The 21,353-nt window shown below is 38.3% G+C and overlaps 1 protein-coding gene across 8 annotated transcripts in view; it reads right to left on the bottom strand.

The window, feature by feature from the left end:
• LOC145345103 (bcl-2-associated transcription factor 1-like) overlaps nt 1-21,353 on the bottom strand; it is a 57,073-nt gene that overhangs the window by 20,968 nt on the left and 14,752 nt on the right. For 6 of the 8 annotated variants that reach the window (XM_080192711.1, XM_080192708.1, XM_080192715.1 and 3 more), the window contains 4 exons: nt 17,595-17,743; nt 14,054-14,980; nt 10,762-11,505; nt 5,167-5,339 (listed from right to left, as the gene is read on the bottom strand). In XM_080192711.1, the coding sequence (XP_080048837.1) occupies nt 5,167-5,339; nt 10,762-11,505; nt 14,054-14,980; nt 17,595-17,704 (1,954 nt within the window). In that variant the 5' untranslated portion in view covers nt 17,705-17,743. Of the gene's footprint in view, nt 1-5,166; nt 5,340-10,761; nt 11,506-14,053; nt 14,981-17,594; nt 17,744-18,685; nt 18,773-21,353 lie in introns of all 8 variants that reach the window. The other 2 variants (XM_080192709.1, XM_080192710.1) reach the window with 1 other exon arrangement.

Below are 21,353 nucleotides of genomic sequence, written 5' to 3'. Positions count from 1 at the left end.
AATGTTTTGTAAATCTCTAAAAAACGTATATTCCAAAAAAAATGCTACATTTCAGCTATTCCAAAACAATTACATTTTTTCTTCCATCACTAGCTCACCCCTAAGAAAAGTTAAAAGATCTCACCCCAGATACACAGATTGAGTCAAAGTCAATTTTTGCTTAATCCACCATGAAGTATATGCCCCTTCGTGGAAACAGTGATCTCTACAGTCCTATCCCCAAGTTAAGCAACCCTCCTTATTAAAACTGCAATACAGGCTGAAACTAATTAACAGCTGTACATTGCGCCACTTTAACTACCAGGCTACTATCTTAAAATCAATTTTATTTAAAATGGAAGCAATAATATTCTGATAAAGAAAACAACACTTGAAAATGCAAGAGCAGAACTTTGTTAATCTTTCCATTTACATTTCAGTTTCTTACAAGAAATTATCTGTAACTTTATTGCATGCAGAAAATCTACTTGATAGCTGTGAATTTTAAAAAGACAGTTGAAGATTTTTTGCTCTTTACCTTAACCTAACTCTTACAATTATATGGAAATTGGTCAATGCTGGTCAATTTTTATTTAGAAATTGAGCTACATGCATATCATCAGTTCCTTTTCATTCCAATTACACTTACCTACAGTATCAAATAAAATATACAAACTCCAAAAAAAACTTTAAAATAACTTTTAATACTGGAGTGTGGAGTTAAATTTCAATCTCTTCAATGAACTGTCAATTTTAAGCTGACAAACTGAAAAATGACAGGAATCCGCTATATATATTTTGCTCAATTAAAAGTTACTAGTTTGCATGAGTAAGCAAATTGCACAATGTCATTTATTCTACATTAGTACTGTCATTGAAGTGAAAGTTTGAGTTTAGCATTGGGAGCCAACATAGTCCACCTCATCTTGTCCTAAAAAATGTTAAATCATCACGTGCTGGATACAGGTGAACATTGTTCAGATCCTTGTCCCCATTCATAATCAGAAAAATGTTCAGAGACCTGCAAAGTTTTCTTTAGAAGTCAGCACATGTACATTATTATTTTAATATTCTCAGTAACCTATGAAGCAGAATGTTCAATCTATGATGTAATACAACGCAATGAAAACTGATTTAAGTATTTCATTTCACAGATTAGCTCTGTAGACTACACATAATATTAAGCAAAACATTGTAGGAGTACATCAAGCTGTATGGCAGTTTTACAGATAAATCCCAGAGATTAACTAAAGTGATTTTATGCATTTATAGTCACATAGCAGCTAAGTTAAATACCATTACAACATTTTTAAAAAGGAATCACTTGCACTTATGCACAATATTGTTGGGCTGCAAAAATACAACTGTTTAAAAGAGAAGTCTGAATATGTGTATTGCATACAAAATACCTCACAGGAACTTACCGTTTTTTTTGCAAAAAGCATGAGATGTACCAAGTTAAATTTTCAGCTCTTATAACCTGCTATACAATAGCCTCTAGAACATTGTGAATGAAGATTTACCTAGTAGATGAAACAACACAAACTTAATTTATCATGGGCCAAGTAAAAATTTTAGTTCTAGACTGTGTGAACAATCTATGTGCAATCATCTTTAAGGGTATACCAGTACACCATGTGCAGTAGCCAGAGCTTCCTACATGAATACTTATCCCTTTTGTCAATGGTAAAGAGTTATGGGTAGTGCAAGTAAGAAACTATATCAGTTTTGATCAAACTAATGGAAAAAAATCTGTGAAATACATCTTGTTATTACAAGATATCTTTAAAACTTCAGAAATATATGAAACAGGGAGTCTGCAAATAGCACCACTCTTTAAACCAATGATGTATCAATATTGGAATTTAACACTGATGGTCTCCTACATTCAGACAGGACGAATGTGGGGACATTTCAAAGGGCCAAGTAAAAGAGGAAAAACAATTAGATTCATCTCTCACTAATGAAATGTGAATCAGCATTCAGAAACGTGGCACTACTTCTGTAGCAAACGACAATTTTGCAGCGCAGACATCATAGCTGGAATTTTACCGGCACATCTGCCCTGGAAGAACGGCATTCTCCGTCGGCCTCAGGTGGGATCTTACAAGCCTCGGATGGGCGAGGCGGTAAAATTCTGGCCCATAATGTCAGCTGCAGAGTTCATTAGCCACTGACAACCATCAAAACAGAAATGAATCAGCATCCCCCTTCCCCATAAACACGTTGCAATATAAAAATGGTTAAACAGGAAGGATTTAAAGCTGATAAATCAACTTTATCATCGAGTGCAAATAGTGGAGTGCAATCTATTTGAGTTTGAACATTTTTAAAATATTTCCTGTACTTTCCTTTTTAACTCAAAATGGCATTACTACTGAGCAACTTGTGTCAGCATAAAGCACTCAGATACAAAAGAAAGCACATTCTGCTCTGTTCCAATAATATATCCCAGCCTTAGAATTAGAATGTTGCAAGTAACTAATTAGCTAACCCATCCATCTATCCTCTAAACTTTAATGAAATTACTCTCACCTGTCAATTATTTAGATTACAAAATTAGATTGATTTTAAAAAGACAAACATCTTTGAATGCTTATGAATTAAAGCAGTGTATCTAGTTTACAGATTCTCAATATATCTCTATTATATTAACAAATATTCAAACTATATTTAGCAATTCTATGAACAGAAATACTTTGAAATGTTATGTTCTTCCCACATCCTGTGGAGTGCACATCTCAGGACGCTTCAAATCAAAAGTTTCAATTTCATGTAAAGCATATATTTCCATTTCAAGCCACTTTCCTGGGAAGAATGAGGAAAACTGAAAATTACAGTGTAGAAGTGGAGCTAATTGGATGTCAGTAAACTTGAATATAGTAAAAGCATTTAATACAACAGAAAAAAGAAAAAATTGTTTCAAAAATGCATACTGCAAAAAGGTTGCAGAAACTTATTTTCAATAGAACACGATTGCTAACAGGACCTTGGGCTTCTCACTAATTTTACCAATTGCTTTAAATGTGGTAATGCTTATGTATGTCTAACTGTCACCATGCCGATTTTCTTTCATTTACTATATTGTTACTTATTATTTACACTAATTTGCAATCATCACTTTGAATGCATTTTTGGTTTTGTACCCATTATCTGGGAAAATAATTTGCATTTGTATAATACCTTTCATAATCTCATGGTGTCCCAAAGTATATCATAGTTAATTAAAATTTAATCACTGCTAATAATATGGAGAAACACCAAAGCCAATATGTGCACTGCAAGTTTCCAGGAACCTTGATGAATGAACCAAGATAAATGAACAAAGGATTTGTTTTTGTAATGTTGGTTGCGGGATACATGTTGGCCAGCACACTAGTAGAATTTTCCTGTTATTTTTCAACTATTTCCATGGGATCTTTTACATCCACGCAAGGGGACAGATAAAGCACTTCCACATTACTGCCCAGAGCTATCAGAATTAGATTTAAGTCTCAATATGGCAGAAATCGTTCTCTTCCATCAACAAGTCACAAAATGCCCTGTCATCGATTTTCACAGCAGTAACTTTTAATAACTTTTGCCCATCATTGTAAATGTACAAGAGTTATTTATCTAATACTATTGTTTTAACTAACATTTTATAGTTTGGAAAACTGAAATCACTGCATGTAAAACAGTCAATTCTAGCTCTAAATATTGAGCCACAGGATCTTGATTTCTGCTGCACAACATGGATTTTCTTGAAGTAAAAAACACACCATTTCAAAACAACAAATGAATTGAAATAATAGTCGTTATGATGATAATAGTTAGTTCTTCAAAATGCCTAAAAATATTTTACAAAAGTAGGCAAGAAAAATGTTGAGCCCCATTTTACTCCACAAACGGTACACTATTCAAATTAAGTGTTCTCCCAAGTGATAAACAAGTTTTTCCATTTCTGACTCATTCTATTCTCCTTCCAAAAAAACCGACAACATCTGCAAGGATTCAAGAACAATTCTTTCTGATGGAAGCGTAACAGCCCACCCATGATGCTGGTTCCCAGAACAACTAGCACGTTTTGGAAATCAAACGCTAAGCCAAATCAACCCAATACATTCTGGAGTCTATCACCAACTATTAGCGTTCCCAATTTTGAAACTTCAATAATGTTATCACAAGATTTTGCCTCCCTTTACAAATAATGAAATGCTTTAAATGTTAGGCTAGCTCTTTGCAGTTCAAAAGCTATAAAACAATACTGCCGCAAATGGTTGTATTCAAATGAGAAAGTCAGCTTTGACATGCCAATTAAAATACAGAAAAGTGCACCACCAGTGTTTAACCTCCATTAGGTCAACACTGCTCAGCTGTACTATTTATTCAAACTTAGCATACAAAAACGTTCACCAGTTTACAATACTACACAGTTGACAGGCAAGGAATTTATAGGGGACTGCAGCTATCCATAAAACTCCTAGTAAGAAAGGAGCAGGTGATAAAATGGCAACAGGGTTCCTTTTTCATATCACTAACCAGGAACCCCTACTAGAAGTTAACACACTCTTAACATTAAATTTGGCTGTGATGCCCACTCCCCTCCACACCGCCATAGAGTATAGCCCTACCTCATACATTAGCAATGGGAATTTGGGTCAGGTTAAGGAGGATGTCCAGATCCATGGAAACAAGTTCTACTTAAATCAGTAATTTCAAGAAAAAATATGGAAAATTAATGCAGAAACAGGATTCTTTTTAATTTCAGTACTATGAGAGAAGAGAAGCAACATACTAAGTGTTTGTTCTTTAATAGTTAACCCTCAAGCACTGAACAATGAGTAAATTTTACCATTATATCCCAACGACCATCATCAGGTCACTATATGATTTTATTTCTATATCGCAGTATTTTTTGAAGGCATATAAGATTTCAGGGCAAAATGGACAATTCTCATGATATGAATACTGAAAGCTATGCTTTGCATCTTTCAAGAAACAATTGCAATTCTGTATATCTTTGTTTTTTTTTGGTCTAAATTGAACAGTAGCCAGAAATAAAAAGATGCCACATTTGGCAGCATAAATCTAGTTATATAACTTTTAGGCTGATTCAGAATCAAGAGGTATTATCAAACAAAATATCAATCAATATGATTCTAGCTAGCTTTTTACAATGATGCGTCTGTCCAGGTACCAACGTACCTTTAACATGATGAACCAGGGCTACGATATGCTGAATAAATGACTCTGAAGAGCTTCTGTAAAACTGAGGCAACTTAAGGTGATCAAAGATAGAGCGAAATCCTTGCTCTTTCTTGCTGGAATGGACAAGAGCACAGGAAAGCAGTCTCTCAGTAGTCAATGAACTTCCAGGTCTGAAAAGAGAGAAACTGTATTTTAATTATTTTGCTGTGTTCTGTATTTAGAAAGGTACCAATCAATATACTTTCCTCCTCACTAAAGAACAGGAGATTGTCTGTGGTTTTGGCACAGGATCCACAATCCAGAGTTGTGAATTCAAATTCCATCATGCATAGTTCCAAAATTAGATGCTATAATTTAGTAGTTTAGGTATCATGATCATCAAAGCAAATTAACTGTTTTAAAATCTCAATCAGATCAGTAATACCCTTCAGGAAGTGAACCAGCCATCCCACATCTGATATGGAGTTATGTATAATTCCACTGTCATGTTATGGTGATGATTCTTAATGGTCCCAGGGCAACTAAGCAAAGCCAGTAAACAATGCCTCACTCGTGTCACCCACATCCCAAGAATCTTAAAAAAAACTTTCCTTTACAGTTGCATTCATGGAGTAAACTAAGTTGTGTCACTGCATTGTCCTAACCAAGGCAGTGAGGAACAGAGAGGGAAAGCAGCTGGAAGTTATTGGAGTCATCTAAATATAAACTAAAAATTAGTTGAGAAAAGCAACACAATTTGTGAATTTGTTTTTTTATGGGAGTAAAGTCTAAGAACATTTCTCTGAAGTTAATGCTATACTTAAATTCCACATTTATAAAGTATTTTTTGATTGCTGCTCCACCACAGTCCTTTGCATGGTTCAAAATTCTTATGCTTACAATCTCGTCTGACCCAAAATATAACTTCCACTTTTTATTTATTGCTAACGCTGCTTCCAAAGAAACAGGATTTCAATTTTTAAGCCAAACAATATTGATCTAAAGGCTCTAAAAGTAAATTATAGGCCAGTAAGTTTGACATCAGTAGTAGATAAATTATTGGAAGAAGTATTAAGAGATAGGATCTACAAATACTTGGATGGACAGGGGCTTATTAGGGAGAGTCAACATGGCTTTGTGCTTGGTAGGTCATGTTTAACCAATCTATTAGAGTGCTTCTCTGAGTGGAGGCCTGTGACTAGTGGTGTGCCACAGGGATCACTGCCGAGTCCATTGTTGTTTGTCATCTATATCAATGATCTGGATGATAATGTGGTAAATTGGATCAGTAAATTTGCTGATGATACAAAGATTGGAGAAGTAGTGTACAGTGAGGAAGGTTTTCAAAGCTTGCAGAGGGATTTGGATCAGCTAGAAAAACGGGCTGAAAAATGGCAGATGTTCTTTAATGCAGACAAGTGTGAGGTATTGCACTTTGGAAGGACAAACCAAGGTAGAACATACAAGGCAAATGGTAGGATACTGAAGAGTGTAGTAGAAGAGGGATCTGGGAGCACAGATGCATAATTCCCTAAAAGAGGCATCACAGATAGATAGGGTCATAAAGAGTGCTTTTGGAACATTGGCCTTTATAAATCAAAGTATTAAGTATAAGAGTGGAATGTTATGGTGAGGTTGTATAAGACATTGGTGAGGTCGAATTTAAAGTATTGTGTGCAATTTTGGTCACCTAATTACAGGAAGGATATTAATAAGGTTGACAGAGTGCAGAGAAGGTTTACAAGGATGTTGCCGGGACTTGAGAAACTAAGTTATAGAGAAAGGTCGAATAGGTTAGTACTTTATTCTCTGGAGCGTAGAAAAATGAGGGGAGATTTGATAGAGGTGTATAAAATTATGATGGGTATAGATGAGTGAATGCAAACAGGCTTTCTCCACTGAGGCTAGGGGAGAAAATAAACTAGAGGACATGGGTTAAGGGTGAAGGAAGTAAAGTTTAAAGGGAAAATATTAGGAGGAAGAGTGATGGGGATGTGGAACGAGCTGCCAGATAAAGTGGTAAATGCGGGCTCACTTCTAACATTTGAGAAAAACTTGGACAGGTACGTGGATGAGAGGGGTGTGGAACGATATGGTCCAGGTGCAGATCAGTGAGACTAGGCAGAAAAATGGTTCAGCACAACCAAGAAGGGCCAAAAGGCCTGTTTCTGTGCTGGTTCTAGAACAAATGTTAACTTTTCATTAAGCCCCAATTGTTCAGGACTTGAATATTACTTGCATACTTGAGAAATCTCTACTAACGTCCCTCTCTTCTGAACAGGATACTCATACCCCTACCCTCCAAAATCAGTTTCCTGTTGCAAGCTTTCATGCCTTTCTGATTTTTGCTCATTTCATACAATTTAATTGCCACTGGGCCCCATTAAGCGTTGGCTCTTTGAACATGCTAGCCAATTATTCCCACACCTTTGGCTCTTTCCCCATTACCCTGCAAAGTAAGCCTTTTCAAATATATATTCAACTCATTTTTGAAAGTTACCAGTGAATCTGCTTGCTTTCAGGTAGCACACTTCAGAACAACACTATGTAAAAATAATTCTTATCACCATCTAATTCTTCTGACAATTATCTTAAATCCACGCCTTCTGGCGGTTATCCCTCCTGCCAATGGCAGCAGTTTCTCCCTAAGTGCACCGCAGTATCAAAACCCTTCATAACAGAGAACACCATTTAAATCTATTAGTCCTTTCTGCTCTGAGAACAACTTTTCCAAACTTCCCACATAACTAAAGTCTGCCAGCCCTGGTACCATTCCATATAAATCTACTCTGCACTCTCTCCAAGGCATTATCTTTCCCAAAGTGTGGTGCTCAGAATTCAACACAACATTTCAGGCGAAACCTAACCAGTAATGTATAAAGATTTAGTACAACTTCTTCATTTTTTTTTGCTTTCTAAATAGAGGCATAGAAATTAAGTATCCTTTTTTAAAAGAAAACCTCAACTTGTTCTACCATCTTCAAAAATATGTAGAAGTAAAACATAGGTCCTTGTTCCTGCAGCCCCTTTAGACTTGAACCATTTTAGCCTCGAACCATTTTAGCCTCATCTCTTATCCTTCCTTCCAAAACTTGCAACTTCACACTTTTTGTTCCTTCCAAGGTTCAAATTGGCAATCTACTCCTCACTATGTTGAGCTAGCCTAAAACTCATTCTGTACTAATTGTTCTGACGTTAGGAGAAGGCTGTGTTATATAAAGGGAAGAACATTTCCAAACATCTCCATTCATTGCACCAAAGGAAATGTTAAATTAAATCGACAATAGGAATCATCTCAGTTCACTGGTACTAGAAATCAATGAAAATCCTGGAAGCGAGTTTACTGAAGCAGTGAAGGAATCTTTTTTCTCGCCCCTTACTGTCACCCTCTCAAGTTATTTTTTCATCCACAGAATATGGGCATCACTGGACATCATTAAATTGTTCTGAAGGGCAAGTCATTCTCTTGAACAGATGCAGCTGCAGTCCATCGTACTAGCTTTGACAGGCCATTTAACAATCCAGAATCATGTATAGGCCAGATTGGGTAAAGATGACAGTTTCCTTTCCTAAAGGATGTTTGCAGTTGAATTTTAATAACAATCCAGTAGATTTTTATTCCAGGCTTATTTGACTTACTGAATTTAAATTATCCAATTGCCATGACAGAATCTGAATTCATGTCTCCGGATTACCAGTCTAGGGTTACTGGGCCCAAAACATCATCAGTCTACTGCTCTACCTGGAATCTTTTAAACCATGACATAAAATCTATTAAACATGAATTGAAGCTTATCTGCCTTGGATTAGGATGCTTCCAAAGCCTTACTTCGTTCAAGACTTTTTTTCTGAAGAAAGGAATTTTGGTTGTACAGAACTTGGGTAATGCTGAAAAATGTGATTTTGTCAAAGCTTTCTGTCTTGCATTCATCAGGACAATCACAAGGATACCAGCGTCAGAGGAGCAACAACTTTATATGTACAAGAAGGCAGTGCTGACTGATTGGTAGAAGCATTGCCATGGAGAATGCACCTCTTAATGTTGACTGAATTTTCAAACACTGTTTGGCAGCTGTCCATCATCATTAACTGGTGCATTTTCCATAATAATGCCTCTATCAAGCAGTGTCTATTTGCCAACCAATCAGCACCCTCTTTTCATACAGTATAAAGTTGTTGTTTCCCTTGACATTCGTACTCTTGTCACAAACAGAAGATGCTGGAAAATCTCAGCAGATCTGAGCATCTGTGGGGGAGAATAGAGCCAATGTTTTGAGTCTAGATAACCCTTCATCAGAGCGTAATGCAAAGGTTATCTAGACTCAAAACGTTGGCTTTATTCTCTCCCCACAGATGCTGTCAGACCTGTTGAGATATTCAGCGTTTTCTGGTATTGTTTCAGATTCCAGCATCCATGGTATTTTGCTTTTATATTGGTATTCTTGTGAGTGTCCTGATGAGTGCAAGACAAAATGCTTTGACAAAATGTATTTTTTAGCAATACCCAAAAAAGGAAACAGTATTTTGTTCCAAAGGCCTCTAAAATAATTCAATGGCTAGACAACATCCCTATTGATAGATTATTCCAGTTTAACAGATTGGAGATGACCAAGGAGCATGAACTTAAGTAATAGCAGAATCAGAGTGTATATTAGGCAGATATTCTTTTCCCAGAGAATCAAGAGCCTCCAAAGTTTACTGCCAACTAGTTTGGCTCTCTGCATGCCTTCAAGAAGGGAGTAGAGAGAGTTCCTAACAGGGGCAGAAATCACGTTATATAGAAGATGAGTGTCTTTATGGGAAACATTTACACCTTGTGATCTGCTGAATAGATTCACAAAAGCCAGCTGTAGAATATGTCTTTTTTGTTTCATTGTATAGAGGAATTTCACAAGTTTGTTTTTTTACCCTTATTGGCCCTTGATGTTTACTTTTTTTTGACTCTTTCAGGACATTACACGTCTGTAGGGCTGGAAGTGAGGAGGAGGGGTTGGACAAGTGGGGGTAAAAGGGAAAAGAAAATGATCAGCCATGATTGGGCCCTGCCATTATGGTGTATGATGGGCCTGATGGACTGATTTTCTATTTCTCTAGATTTCAAATTACTTAATTTACATTGCCTGAGCAGGAGGAGGGTGATTTTTGTATATGCCAAGTAAGAAAAACTATTAGGAGATGTCAATTTCCATTTAAATAGAGACAGCACTAAAATGATGATAATGAACATCTTGATTAATTTAGAAGAAATCCAGGCATAACCTACTTTTCTTTTGCAATAATTTGGTACAGATTATATTCCATTACTTTCTCAGTTAGCTTAAGTAACTTTTTTAAATACAGTAAACAAATGAACTGATTAGAAGTGGTCACTTGTATTATTCTCAGATATCCATTATTTATAACAAAACTGAATTACTGTTTTGTAATTTCAGCTGGAAAATTGATTTTAAAAGAGGGGAAAGAACTACATGCACTCATTATAAGCAGCAAATCTTATGTACAAGCTCACAAACATTAATTTTAAATGCTTTTACAATTTTAAAGCACGTGGACCACAATACAACAAAAAAAATCTACAAAGAAACAATGCAAAAATAATGCACACCCACTTACCGCACAGAGTCTTCAAATTGGGATGCAGTCATTTTCAATTTCACTTCAGGCTGACAGGACGTAGTGGCTAGAGGCTTGATTCTGGGTGGACTTTCTTCTGTAAAAGATGGTTTATCCCTTTCTCGGACATCGGTGTTCTTTTGTTGTGGCAATGCGGAGCTTGGATCATAGAGCTCTTTGAACTTTTCACCTTTCATTGGATCAGGTGAGACAGGTTCTTTCTTTGGTACTGTTCTTTCCTCATATTTCTTTTCTGCATATTTGTCTTCTTCCCTAAGTTTCTCCTTTACTGCACTAGACGAAAAGCTAGCCACATTAAATTTGTAAGATCTCTCATCTTCATACCTATCATGGTCTTTTGTTCCTTTGACTACAATTTTTGTTTTATATTTACTCTCCTCATAGTCAAAATCCCAATGAGACTCAGTGCCATAGCCCTTTTCCTTCTCTACTTGGTTGGTCACACTGTACTGATACTTAGGTCTGTAATGGTCTAATTCATCAGACAATGCATCCATAACACTCTGTCTGTGCCTTTCTGGGGACTCAGTTAAATATGACATTTTTTCTGCTTCCTTCCTAAAATACTCACCTTTAGAACTGCCATAATCTACTCCTCCTTTATCCCCCCATTCCCGCCCCCGGGCCTTATCTTTCTCCAGTCCCCTTTCCTTTTGAGCATCCTTCTCTCTTCCATCTCCTCTGTCCAACACGAAGGTTCTACTCTCCTCTTCCTCGGTATACCTGTTTAGAGGATTAAAAACAAAGTGAAATGCACCCAACAAACATTTGTCTACAACGGTATAATCAGTGTAAAGCTTGCCTGCTATTAAAACCAGAAGCCACAGAACAGAATGCTTTTAAATGATCACATATTCTATCCAGAAGTGACATTTAGGGAAATGATAACATTAATTGCTTTTTAATTTTTTTGTTATTTTCTGGAATTCTAATCTCTGCACTGCCAGTTTGGTGACATGTCAGCATCTCCAATTTTTCAATCAGGCTGAAACCTGACCAATCTTACACCTTTTTATTGAGAAAAGGTTGATGAATTGCAGCTACAGATATTAGCACTTAGCAAATCAAGTTTAGGTCAATGGCAGAACAAACTGAGGGTGGCTGGAGTTGCACAAGAACAACTCAGCTACGCCTATTCCTCAGTAACCCTGCAAATTCTCTCTTCAGGATGTTTATTCAATTCTCTTTTGAAAACCACTACCGAATCTGCCTCCACCCACTCTCAGTCAGTGCAGTCTGAATCTTACCACTCAACATAAAAAGTTACCTTATGCTGTCTTTGGTTCCTTTGCCAATCACCTTGAATTGGTACCCACTAGTTCTCAACCTTTACACTCATGGGAAGGATTTCTTCCTACTGTATCTAGATGCCTCATGATTTTGAATATCTCAATGAAAACTCCTCTCAACCTTCTCTTTTCCAAGGTGAACAACCACAGTTTCATTAATTTATCCACATGAACTGAAGTTCCTCTTCCCAGGAAACATTCTTGTAACTCTTTTCTCTAACCTCTTGAAAGCCTTTAAATTCTCCATTCAGTGCAATGCCCAGAACTGGAGACAGTATTCCAGCTGAGGGCGAACCAGAGTTTTATAAAGCACTATAAAATATTCAATTTAAAATAACATATGCAATCCTAAGCTTTATAACCATCTTTGCAACCTGTCCTGACCATCTTCAATGATTTGAGCTTATGTACCCCTTTAGAACTGTGTCCTTTGTTCTTATTGCCTCAGGCCAGGTATTCTCTCTCTCTCCCCTGGGGGACAATCTAGTGAAATGCCAACTCTTCGAGAGTCAGTTCAGTGAGATGCCAACACACACTCTTTGGGGAACAGTCTGGCAAAGTGCTAACTCTCTTCCTGAGGGATGGTTAAGTGAAGTACCAACCACTCTCACTTTGGGGAACAATCAGGTAACATGCCAATTCTTTCTTTCCCTGGGGCATGATTAGGCAATGCACAGACACTCTCTCTTTGGGGAATAGTCAGACAATGTGTCGACTCTCTCTCTCCAGGGTACAGTTAGGTGAGGTGCCAGCTCTCTCTCATGGGGCAAGGTGCCAATCTCTCTTCCAATGGGGTAACAGCCAAACAAAGGTTTCCCTTCCAGCTGACTGCTCCAAAGTGTCTCTTTTCATGCTTCCAATATGCATGGGTTTAGGGAGGGAACCTGAGCACCTACTCTCAACTCCAAAACTATATAACATTGAGTGGTATTTTCTCCATTAATGGTGGAACTGGGGCTGCCCTCTGAAAACAAAGCAGAAGAGGAGTGGTTGATTGAGAAAAATAAAAGCAGCAAAAAATAAAGGTGAACTTAATTTGTGTAGTAGGGCTAAGGAATGGGTTGGTGCATGGTGTTGGAGTAGGGTGGGGAGGAGGAAAACTGATGGCATAAGAATTTATATATAGTTGTTTGCTTCTCAAGCAATTATTTCAATACTAACTACTGCTGAGGACAAAAATTATCATTTAAAAGGCGAAAAGCTGCAGCATGCTACGGTGCAGAGGGACCTAGGGGTCCTTGTGCACGAGTCGCAAAAACCCAGTCTGCAGGTGATCAAGAAGGAGAATGGAATGTTGGCCTTTATAACGAGGGGGATAGAATATAAAAGTAGGGAGGTCTTGCTGCAACTGTACAGGGTACTGGCGAGGCCGCAGCTGGAGTATTGTGCGCAGTTTTGGTCGCCGCACTTGCGCAAGGATATATTGGCCTTGGAGGGAGTGCAGAGGAGGTGCACTAGGCTGATACCGGAGATGACGGAGTTGGACTATGAAGAGAGACTAAAATAGACTAGGTCTGTACTCGTTGGAGTTTAGAAGGATGAGGGGGGATCTTATAGAGACGTATATGATAATGAAGAGGGTGGATAGGGTAGAGGTAGAGAGATTCTTCCCGCTTAGAAAGGATAGCAGGACTAGAGGGCACAACCTCAAGATTTTGGGGGGGGGGGCAGTTTAGATCAGAGTTGAAGAGAAACTTCTTCACTCAAAGGGTGGTGAATCTCTGGAATTCTCTGCCTGTTGAAGTGGTGGAGGCTACCTCGCTAAATATACTTAAGTCACGGGTTGATAGGTTTTTGACGGACAGGGGAATTAAGGGTTATGGGGAGAAAGCGGGAAAGTGGAACTGATCCACTTCAGATCAGCCAAGATCTTATTGAATGGCGGGGCAGGTTCGAAGGGCTAGATGGCCTACTCCTGCTCCTATTTCTTATATGTTCTTATAAAAATTGCCTTCAGAAAGCAATGTTACTATCACACTTACCTTTTCAGGTACTTGGCTTTAGGGAGCTCTTGATCCACAGTATCACCAGAAAAGGCAGACAGTTTCAGTCGAGTTTCTTCCCTTGGAATACTGTGTTGAACTGAAACAACTTTTGTAGGGCTTTTTTTCATAGGGCTTTTGCGTAAAGGGCTACATTGAGAAGGGCTGTATTGTGATGCGCTATGCCCAGAGGAGCTGTGCTGTTCAGGACTGTGTTGCAAACTGGAGGACGGTGGACTGGTCTGTGATGTGCTCAGTCGAGGTTGTGCAGCCTGCAACAAACTATGATGGGAAGGAACAGAACGTGTTGGGCTGAGGCTGGTTGGACTGGGAAGTGAAGATAGACTGTGATGAGATCTTGGACTATTGTCATTGTAGGTTGAAAGCCCTGCCCAGCTTTCACCTCGAATTGGAGGAGTTTTACGAAACTCACTATGCACCTTCGTAGATTCAGATTCACATTTTACATCTTTTTCTGGTGGTTTGATCTTTCCAGGCTCATCCTGGGAAACTGTTCCCTCAGTTTTCTTTATACGTTTGTCCAGGGACCTCCGTCGTTTTGAAGTCACTGGAGATCGGCTGTGGCGAGATGAAGAACGGGAAGACGATGAGCCACGTGACCGAGCAGAGGAAGATCGATGAGATTGTCGAGATCGACTCCTAGAGCGTTGAGATATCGATCTACGTTTTGGTGTTCTTGACCTAGAACGACCTCGTCGTGGACTACGAGACTGCCTTCGATTCTGCCAGTTAAGCCTGTAGCCTCCTCGATAATATCGTGGTCCTCCTTGATAATATCCTCTCCCTCTTCCACGATAGCCATACGGACGTCTCATTCCTCTGTTACCACGATAATCTCGATAATCTCTTGAATAGTTACGATCTCTACTGCGAGACCGAGAGTAGGATCTGGAACGAGATCTAGAACTGAAAGAATCCACAGAAAAGGGTGTCACAACATAAAGCATGATTTATTCCATGTGAAGTCCAGGTCATAAAAAGCAATGTCAATTATACAACACAAATTTTCCATTATAGTATATTGCTCAACTTACAAAAATTCAAACTCCAAGAGTTTAAAAAATACCTCCCCATTTAACTCAACTAAAAGCTGCAAAAAATAAAGATCACGGAAACAGAGGAAGTTTTAACCAGTTTACTAGAGAAATTTGCTGAACAGCAGCTAAACCACTCTAAAAATTCAGGTAAGCATCCTTTCAACATGCTACCAAGCACCTGAAAAGGTCCTAAAGACTAAAATGCTGAAAAATTAACAGATTCAAAAACAGATATATTATAAGATTTTTAATTAAACAGTATATTTGACTTTATTAACCTATAGTTTTCAACACATCAGGTTCATTGATTCCACAGACTACATAATAATTTACCCCCTCAGATTAACTACCATTCACCTCACTGCAGTTTCCAGGACTTCATGCACAAAAAAAAGTGCTGTATCTGCCTATACAAGTCACCGCACTTCAAAAAGTGATTCACTGAAATGAAGCTCTTTAAGATGGTATAAAGGTGCTATATAAATGCAAGCCTATTTTTGTCTTTATGATGAATTCTACTCAACCCACTCAATCCCCAAAATCCAACTTCTGGGAAAAAAGAGACAGAGGAAAGACAGCTGATCAAGACCCATGTTATTTGATTTGTCACAGAAATTGAACCAATTTTTCATCCTGAGCAAACATACCAACAAAATTTCCATGTTTCCACATGCTTAAAATTTTTCTGCGCACTTTCAAAGGCAAGCCCAAAAGTACAAACCTCACCCGGCTAGAGGCTTTTCATTCTACCAAATGCTCCCTTCTAGTATGCTCATTATTATTCTTGCCCTTTCATATTACTATTGGATAAAATGTCTTGAAAATAATGACTGAAGGTCAGACATGGTTATACTTTGCAAAGTACTGACTATATTAAAAAAATGCTTCAAACATTTAACAGAAGTCGCTGTGCTATTTATCCTTCAATCCTGGAAATTATAAACTGCATATAGAATTGTACAATCTGTGAAGTTACATTCTTTGTTGGAATCGTTAATGGAGCTTTTTTAATTCCATCGCTGAATCAGAGTGCAAATTTAGTCATAAATGTAATCAATGAACACACTTGTGTAATACTTCAACTTAATAAAAAAGTTAGGTGAGAATTAACTTCAATGATTTAAGAGAAGTGGTAAATGTAACATAAAGAATGCTACACTAGTCACATTCATACAAATAACAAAAACTAATATAATGGACATTTCCCTGCAGATGCCCCATAGATTCAAAGTTAGTAAAACTACTTATTACAGCACATGCCTCTGACCTAAAGCTAACAGTGCAAAAACCTGGATGCTTTGAATACGAAGCAAATATTAAAAACATCAAAATACTACTTCTGTGCTTAACCAAACAGAATATTTTTAATTACTATTTAAATGTTTGGATTCTGACATTGTTACATTTCTATTTTGCAAATCCTAGAAAATATTCGAAATAGTCAAAGATGTGCAGGTTAGGTTGACTGGTCATGCTAAATTGCCCCTTAGTGCCAGGAGTCGCCATGCTAAATTGCCCCTTATTGTCAGGGAGATTAGCAAGGTAAATACGTGGGGCTACAGGGATAGGGCCTAGGTGGGATAATTTTTGTTGCAGGCTTGATAGGCCAAACAGTGTCCTTCTGCACTGTAGGGATTCTATTATAATATTCACAGATCAGAGGAAAGAAAATCAAACACTAAAAAAATGCAATGTTAAGAAATAATTATACTTAAAAGAACAGTTTGTGTGAAGTGAAATTTCAAAAAGTTACCTTGTGACAGGAGTCAAGACTTTCACTTTTGGGACATGGGTTTGAATCCACTCTCATCAGATGAGACTGAAGCATCGTACAGAAATCAGTCTCAGCATAGTTTTTTTGGGGAGTCTGAATCCCAAGCACAAAACTAACCACTGATTAACAGATTCATTTGCATTTACAGTAAAAATTGGTAGAATCATAGATTTTACAACACAGCTATTTGTCCCTTATGCCAATGCTAGCTCCCTGAAAAGAGCAATCTGTTTTTAAATCTTACGGTCCTGCCTTTTCCCTATATTAAAATTTCAACTGTTCTGAATATTTATGCACCTTGCTTTTAAGAGCAATTAGTGACTATCCTTCCATCATTGTGGTGCAAGTAAAATGTTTCAGTAGCCAATATTCTTCTGGACATACTGTACATTGTTAGACAGAATAGATGGAAATTTTAATTGCATCAGGCTGTACAATATCAGATTTAAAGAGTATTTGATGTTGATCCTGAGCAATTCTATCCCCAGTATCCACACTGTAAAAGCACATATTTTATTTAAGCCAAGCTCCTCAAATTTTTGTGCCCAACAGTTCTGATCAATTTCTAACAAGTAACCCAAGTTTGGAATAAAACATTGATCTTATGTATATACAAACTAGAATTTTTTTTAAAAAATGTAACAAGTTACTTCAGAATTAAGATACTATGATTTTGCATCAAAGAGTAAACAGCATCCAAAACCATTACCTATATCTCTTTTTCCTGGAACGTGATCTAGAGTGAGATCTTGACCTAGAGCTGGAGCGAGAACGAGACCTTGATCTCGATGAATGAGATCGAGAGTTTGACCGAACCATTCTGATCTTCAAGTGTCACCTTTTTAAAAAGAGCAGAACCTGAAAAAGAGACATCTTATATTTTATAGCTTACCTTTGACATGAGCTCGGAATCTCTTTTAAAATAGTTTTTGCAATAATCCCATTGGATGGGCAGCTCAATTTATTTTATATTATGACATGTTTAAGCAATGTTAATTTAAGACTCATATTGGGTGATATTAAATGACTTGCATGCATAGTATGCACTTCCAACCACATCTGACTGATACACTTTTGATGACACTTTCAACATCAACATTTCCACAGCATTAAATCATGGCATAATTTGCTCATGTTTACCTCCATTTTTGTTTTTTTTTTATTTAATTTCCTTTTTTTGTAGTTTTTGAGCAAGAGAAGGGACGTTACTCTTCAGCTGCTGGGCAGAAGAGTTCTAAACATGACTGTACCTCATGTATTCCTTAGATGAGTTGCAAGATATTTTTCATTTCCTGACCTTTCCTCTGTTTTTCACAGAAAAAATTTCACTGAAAAAAACAGTGTCAGCAATTAAATTTTAAAAATCTCATTTATATAGTGGGTGACTGTCTCCCACAGATGTAATCTGAAACCATTCCAGGTAATTAGGAAGTTCATTCTGAAAAGTTACAGTTCTGAGGGATGGGCTGATTGAAGCAGGCAGCACAAAAACAAGCCTTCGTCTAGTTCTCTCCAGTTTCCATATTGGTTCCACTCCAGAAGCAGAGGTTTGAGATAAGGTACAGTGAAAAATGTTACCCTCCCATTCAGACATAACATATTACTCTTTATATATACATAAATATATTACTCGTTTCAGAGTAATATATTTATAAAAAGAGTAGGGCAAATCTATTGATAAAGCCTTTGTAGCAGATTCTCTGGTTAATAAGAGAGAACCAGGCAAGGATAATGGATCTCCAATCACAAGCAATAAATGTTTTATGACTGCTGTTGAGTTGGAGCTGCTTTTCAACTTACCTATTCCTTTAAGACGAGAAAATCTAATTGATATGAGCAAGCACAGCCCAAGTTTTCAGGATTTAACCGCTATTTGCTCAAGGGATCCTGCAGATTAGAAAGGACCCATCAATTTTAGGTTGCAGCACCTACCATTTTAAAATAGTTTTAGTTTTACATCATCAGCCAGAGCATAATGCCTGGGTATAATGATATTATTGTATTTTTGTTTCTATCAGATTTCTTGGGACATCATTGACAGAAAGGTCAAACTAACGAAAAGTACTCACTACTGTCAGATAGGTAATACAGCAGCTAATTTCAACACTTTGAAAATCAGCAATTAAGTGAATGACCGGTAAACCTTGCTATTCTTCAGTGGAGTTAGTTAAAGAAAGACCGCTAGTCTGGTACAGGCTGATGAAACTTCAGTTTCAACTAAAAGACTGCAACTTCAACAGTAGTAACAGTGGGGACTCAATGGTCAGAGGTACGTACAGGAGGTTCTGTGGTCAGGACAAAGACTCCCACATGGTTTGTTGCCTCCCGGGTGCCAAGGTCAGGAATGTCTCCAATCGCATGCACAGCGTTCTAAAGTGGGAAGGTGATCAGCCAGATGTCATGGTACACATCGGTACCAACGACATAGGTAGGAACAATGAGGTCCTAAAGAGAGAGTATAGAGAGCTTGGAAGGAAGTTAAAAAGCAGGACCCCGAGGGTAGTAATCTCAGGATTGCTACCTGTACTACGTGCCAGTGAGGGGAAGAGTAGGATGCTTGGGCAGGTGAACATGTGGCTGAGGAACTGGTGTAGGGGGCAGGGTTTCTGATTCTTGGATCATTGGGACCTCTTCTGGGGCCTATAGGTACACAAGAGACCTATACAAGAGAGATGGGTTACACCTAAACTACAAGGGGACCAATATACTTGCAGGGAGGTTTGCTAGTGTTATTGGGGAGCATTTAAACTAGATTTGCAGGGGAATGAGAACCAGGGTGCCAGAGCAGATAGTGAAGCGGGGGTAAAAAGGCAGCTTAGTTCAGGCAACATCACAAATGGATGGGTGGAAATAATCTTTTGAGGTGTGTCTACTTCAATGCCAGGAGTACTGTGGGGAAGGCAGATGAGCTGAAGGCATGGTTTGACAAGTGGAAATATGACATTACAGCCATTAGTGAAACTTGGCTACAGGAGGGGCAGGACGGGCAGCTCAATGTTCCAGGGTTCCAATGTTTCAGGTGTGATTGAGGCAGAGGGATGAAGGGTGTGTGTGAGTGTGTGGTGGTGGTTTTGCAGGCGGGCGGGGGGGCGGGTGTTGGTAGCATTGTTGGTCAGAAAAAACATTACACCGGTACTCAGGCAGGATAGATTAGGGAGCTTGTGTACAGAGGCCCTATGGGTGGAGCTGAGAAACAGAAGAGGTATAACCACATTAATGAGGTTGTATTATAGACCACCCAATAGTCAGTGAGAATTGGCGGAGCAAATCAGCAGAGAGATAGCTGACAACTGCAAGAAACACAAAGTTGTGATAGTAGGTGATTTTAATTTTCTACATATAGATTGGGGGTCACATACTGTTAAAGGTTTAGAGTTTGTAAAATGTGTTCAGGAGAATACGCTATATCAGTATATAGAAGTGCCAACTAGAGAGGATGCGATATTGGATCTCCTATTGGAAAATGAGTTAGGGCAGGTGATGGATGTGAGTGTGAGGGATCCAGTGATCATAATGCCATTAGTTTCAACCTGATCATGGATAAGGATAGATCTGGTCCTCGGTTTGAGGTTCTGAACTGGAAAAAGGCCATATTTGATGAAATGAGAAGGAATCTGGGAAGTGTGGATTGGTACAGGCTGTTCTCTGGTAAGGCTGTAAATGGAAAGTGGGAGGCCTTTAAAAGGAGAAATTTTGAGAGTGCAGAGTTTGTACGTTCCTGTCAGGACTAAAGGCAAAGTAAATAGGAATAAGGAACCTTGGTTCTTGACAGAGATTGTAACACTGATTAAGAGGAAGAGAGAGTTGTATGAAATGAACAGGCAGCAAGGAACAGATCAGATGTCGAGGAGTATAAAACGTGCAAGAAGCTACTTAAGAGGGAAATCAGGAGGGCTAAAAGACATGAGGTTGCTTTGGCAGACAGAGTGAAGGAAACTCCAAAGAGCTTCTATAGGTATGTAAGGAGCAAAAGGATAGTGAGGGATAAAATTGGTCCTCTTGAAGACCAAAACAGATGGGGGAGATACTAAATGGGTTTTTTGCATCCGTATTTACTGAGGAAACGGGCATGGAGTCTACGGAAATAGGGCAAACAGGTAGGGAAGTCATGGAACCTTTACAGATTAAAGGGGAGAAGGTGCTGGCTGTCTTGATTTAAATAAATCAGTTGGACTTAAACCTGGTGCTGTCAGGCTTCTTACTGTGTTTACCCCAGTCCAACGCCGGCACCTCCACATCACGTCTTGAGGCAAAACAGAGTGGATAAATCCCCAAGCCCGGACAGGGTATTCCCATGGACCTTGAGGGAGGCTAGTGTTGAACTTGTAGGTGCCCTGACAGACATATTTAAAATGTCAGTATTTACAGGGGAGGTGCCAGATGATTGGAGGGTGGCTCATGTTGTTCCATTGTTTAAAAAAGGTTCCAAAAGAAATCTGGGAAATTATAGACCAGTAAGTTTGACGTC

This window comes from Carcharhinus amblyrhynchos, chromosome 7 (genome assembly GCF_965287045.1).
Source record: "Carcharhinus amblyrhynchos chromosome 7, sCarAmb.v2.hapA, whole genome shotgun sequence".
Classification (NCBI taxonomy): domain Eukaryota; kingdom Metazoa; phylum Chordata; class Chondrichthyes; order Carcharhiniformes; family Carcharhinidae; genus Carcharhinus; species Carcharhinus amblyrhynchos.
The sequence above is the reverse complement of the archived record's forward strand: the minus strand, read 5'-3'. Positions and strand labels throughout refer to the sequence as shown.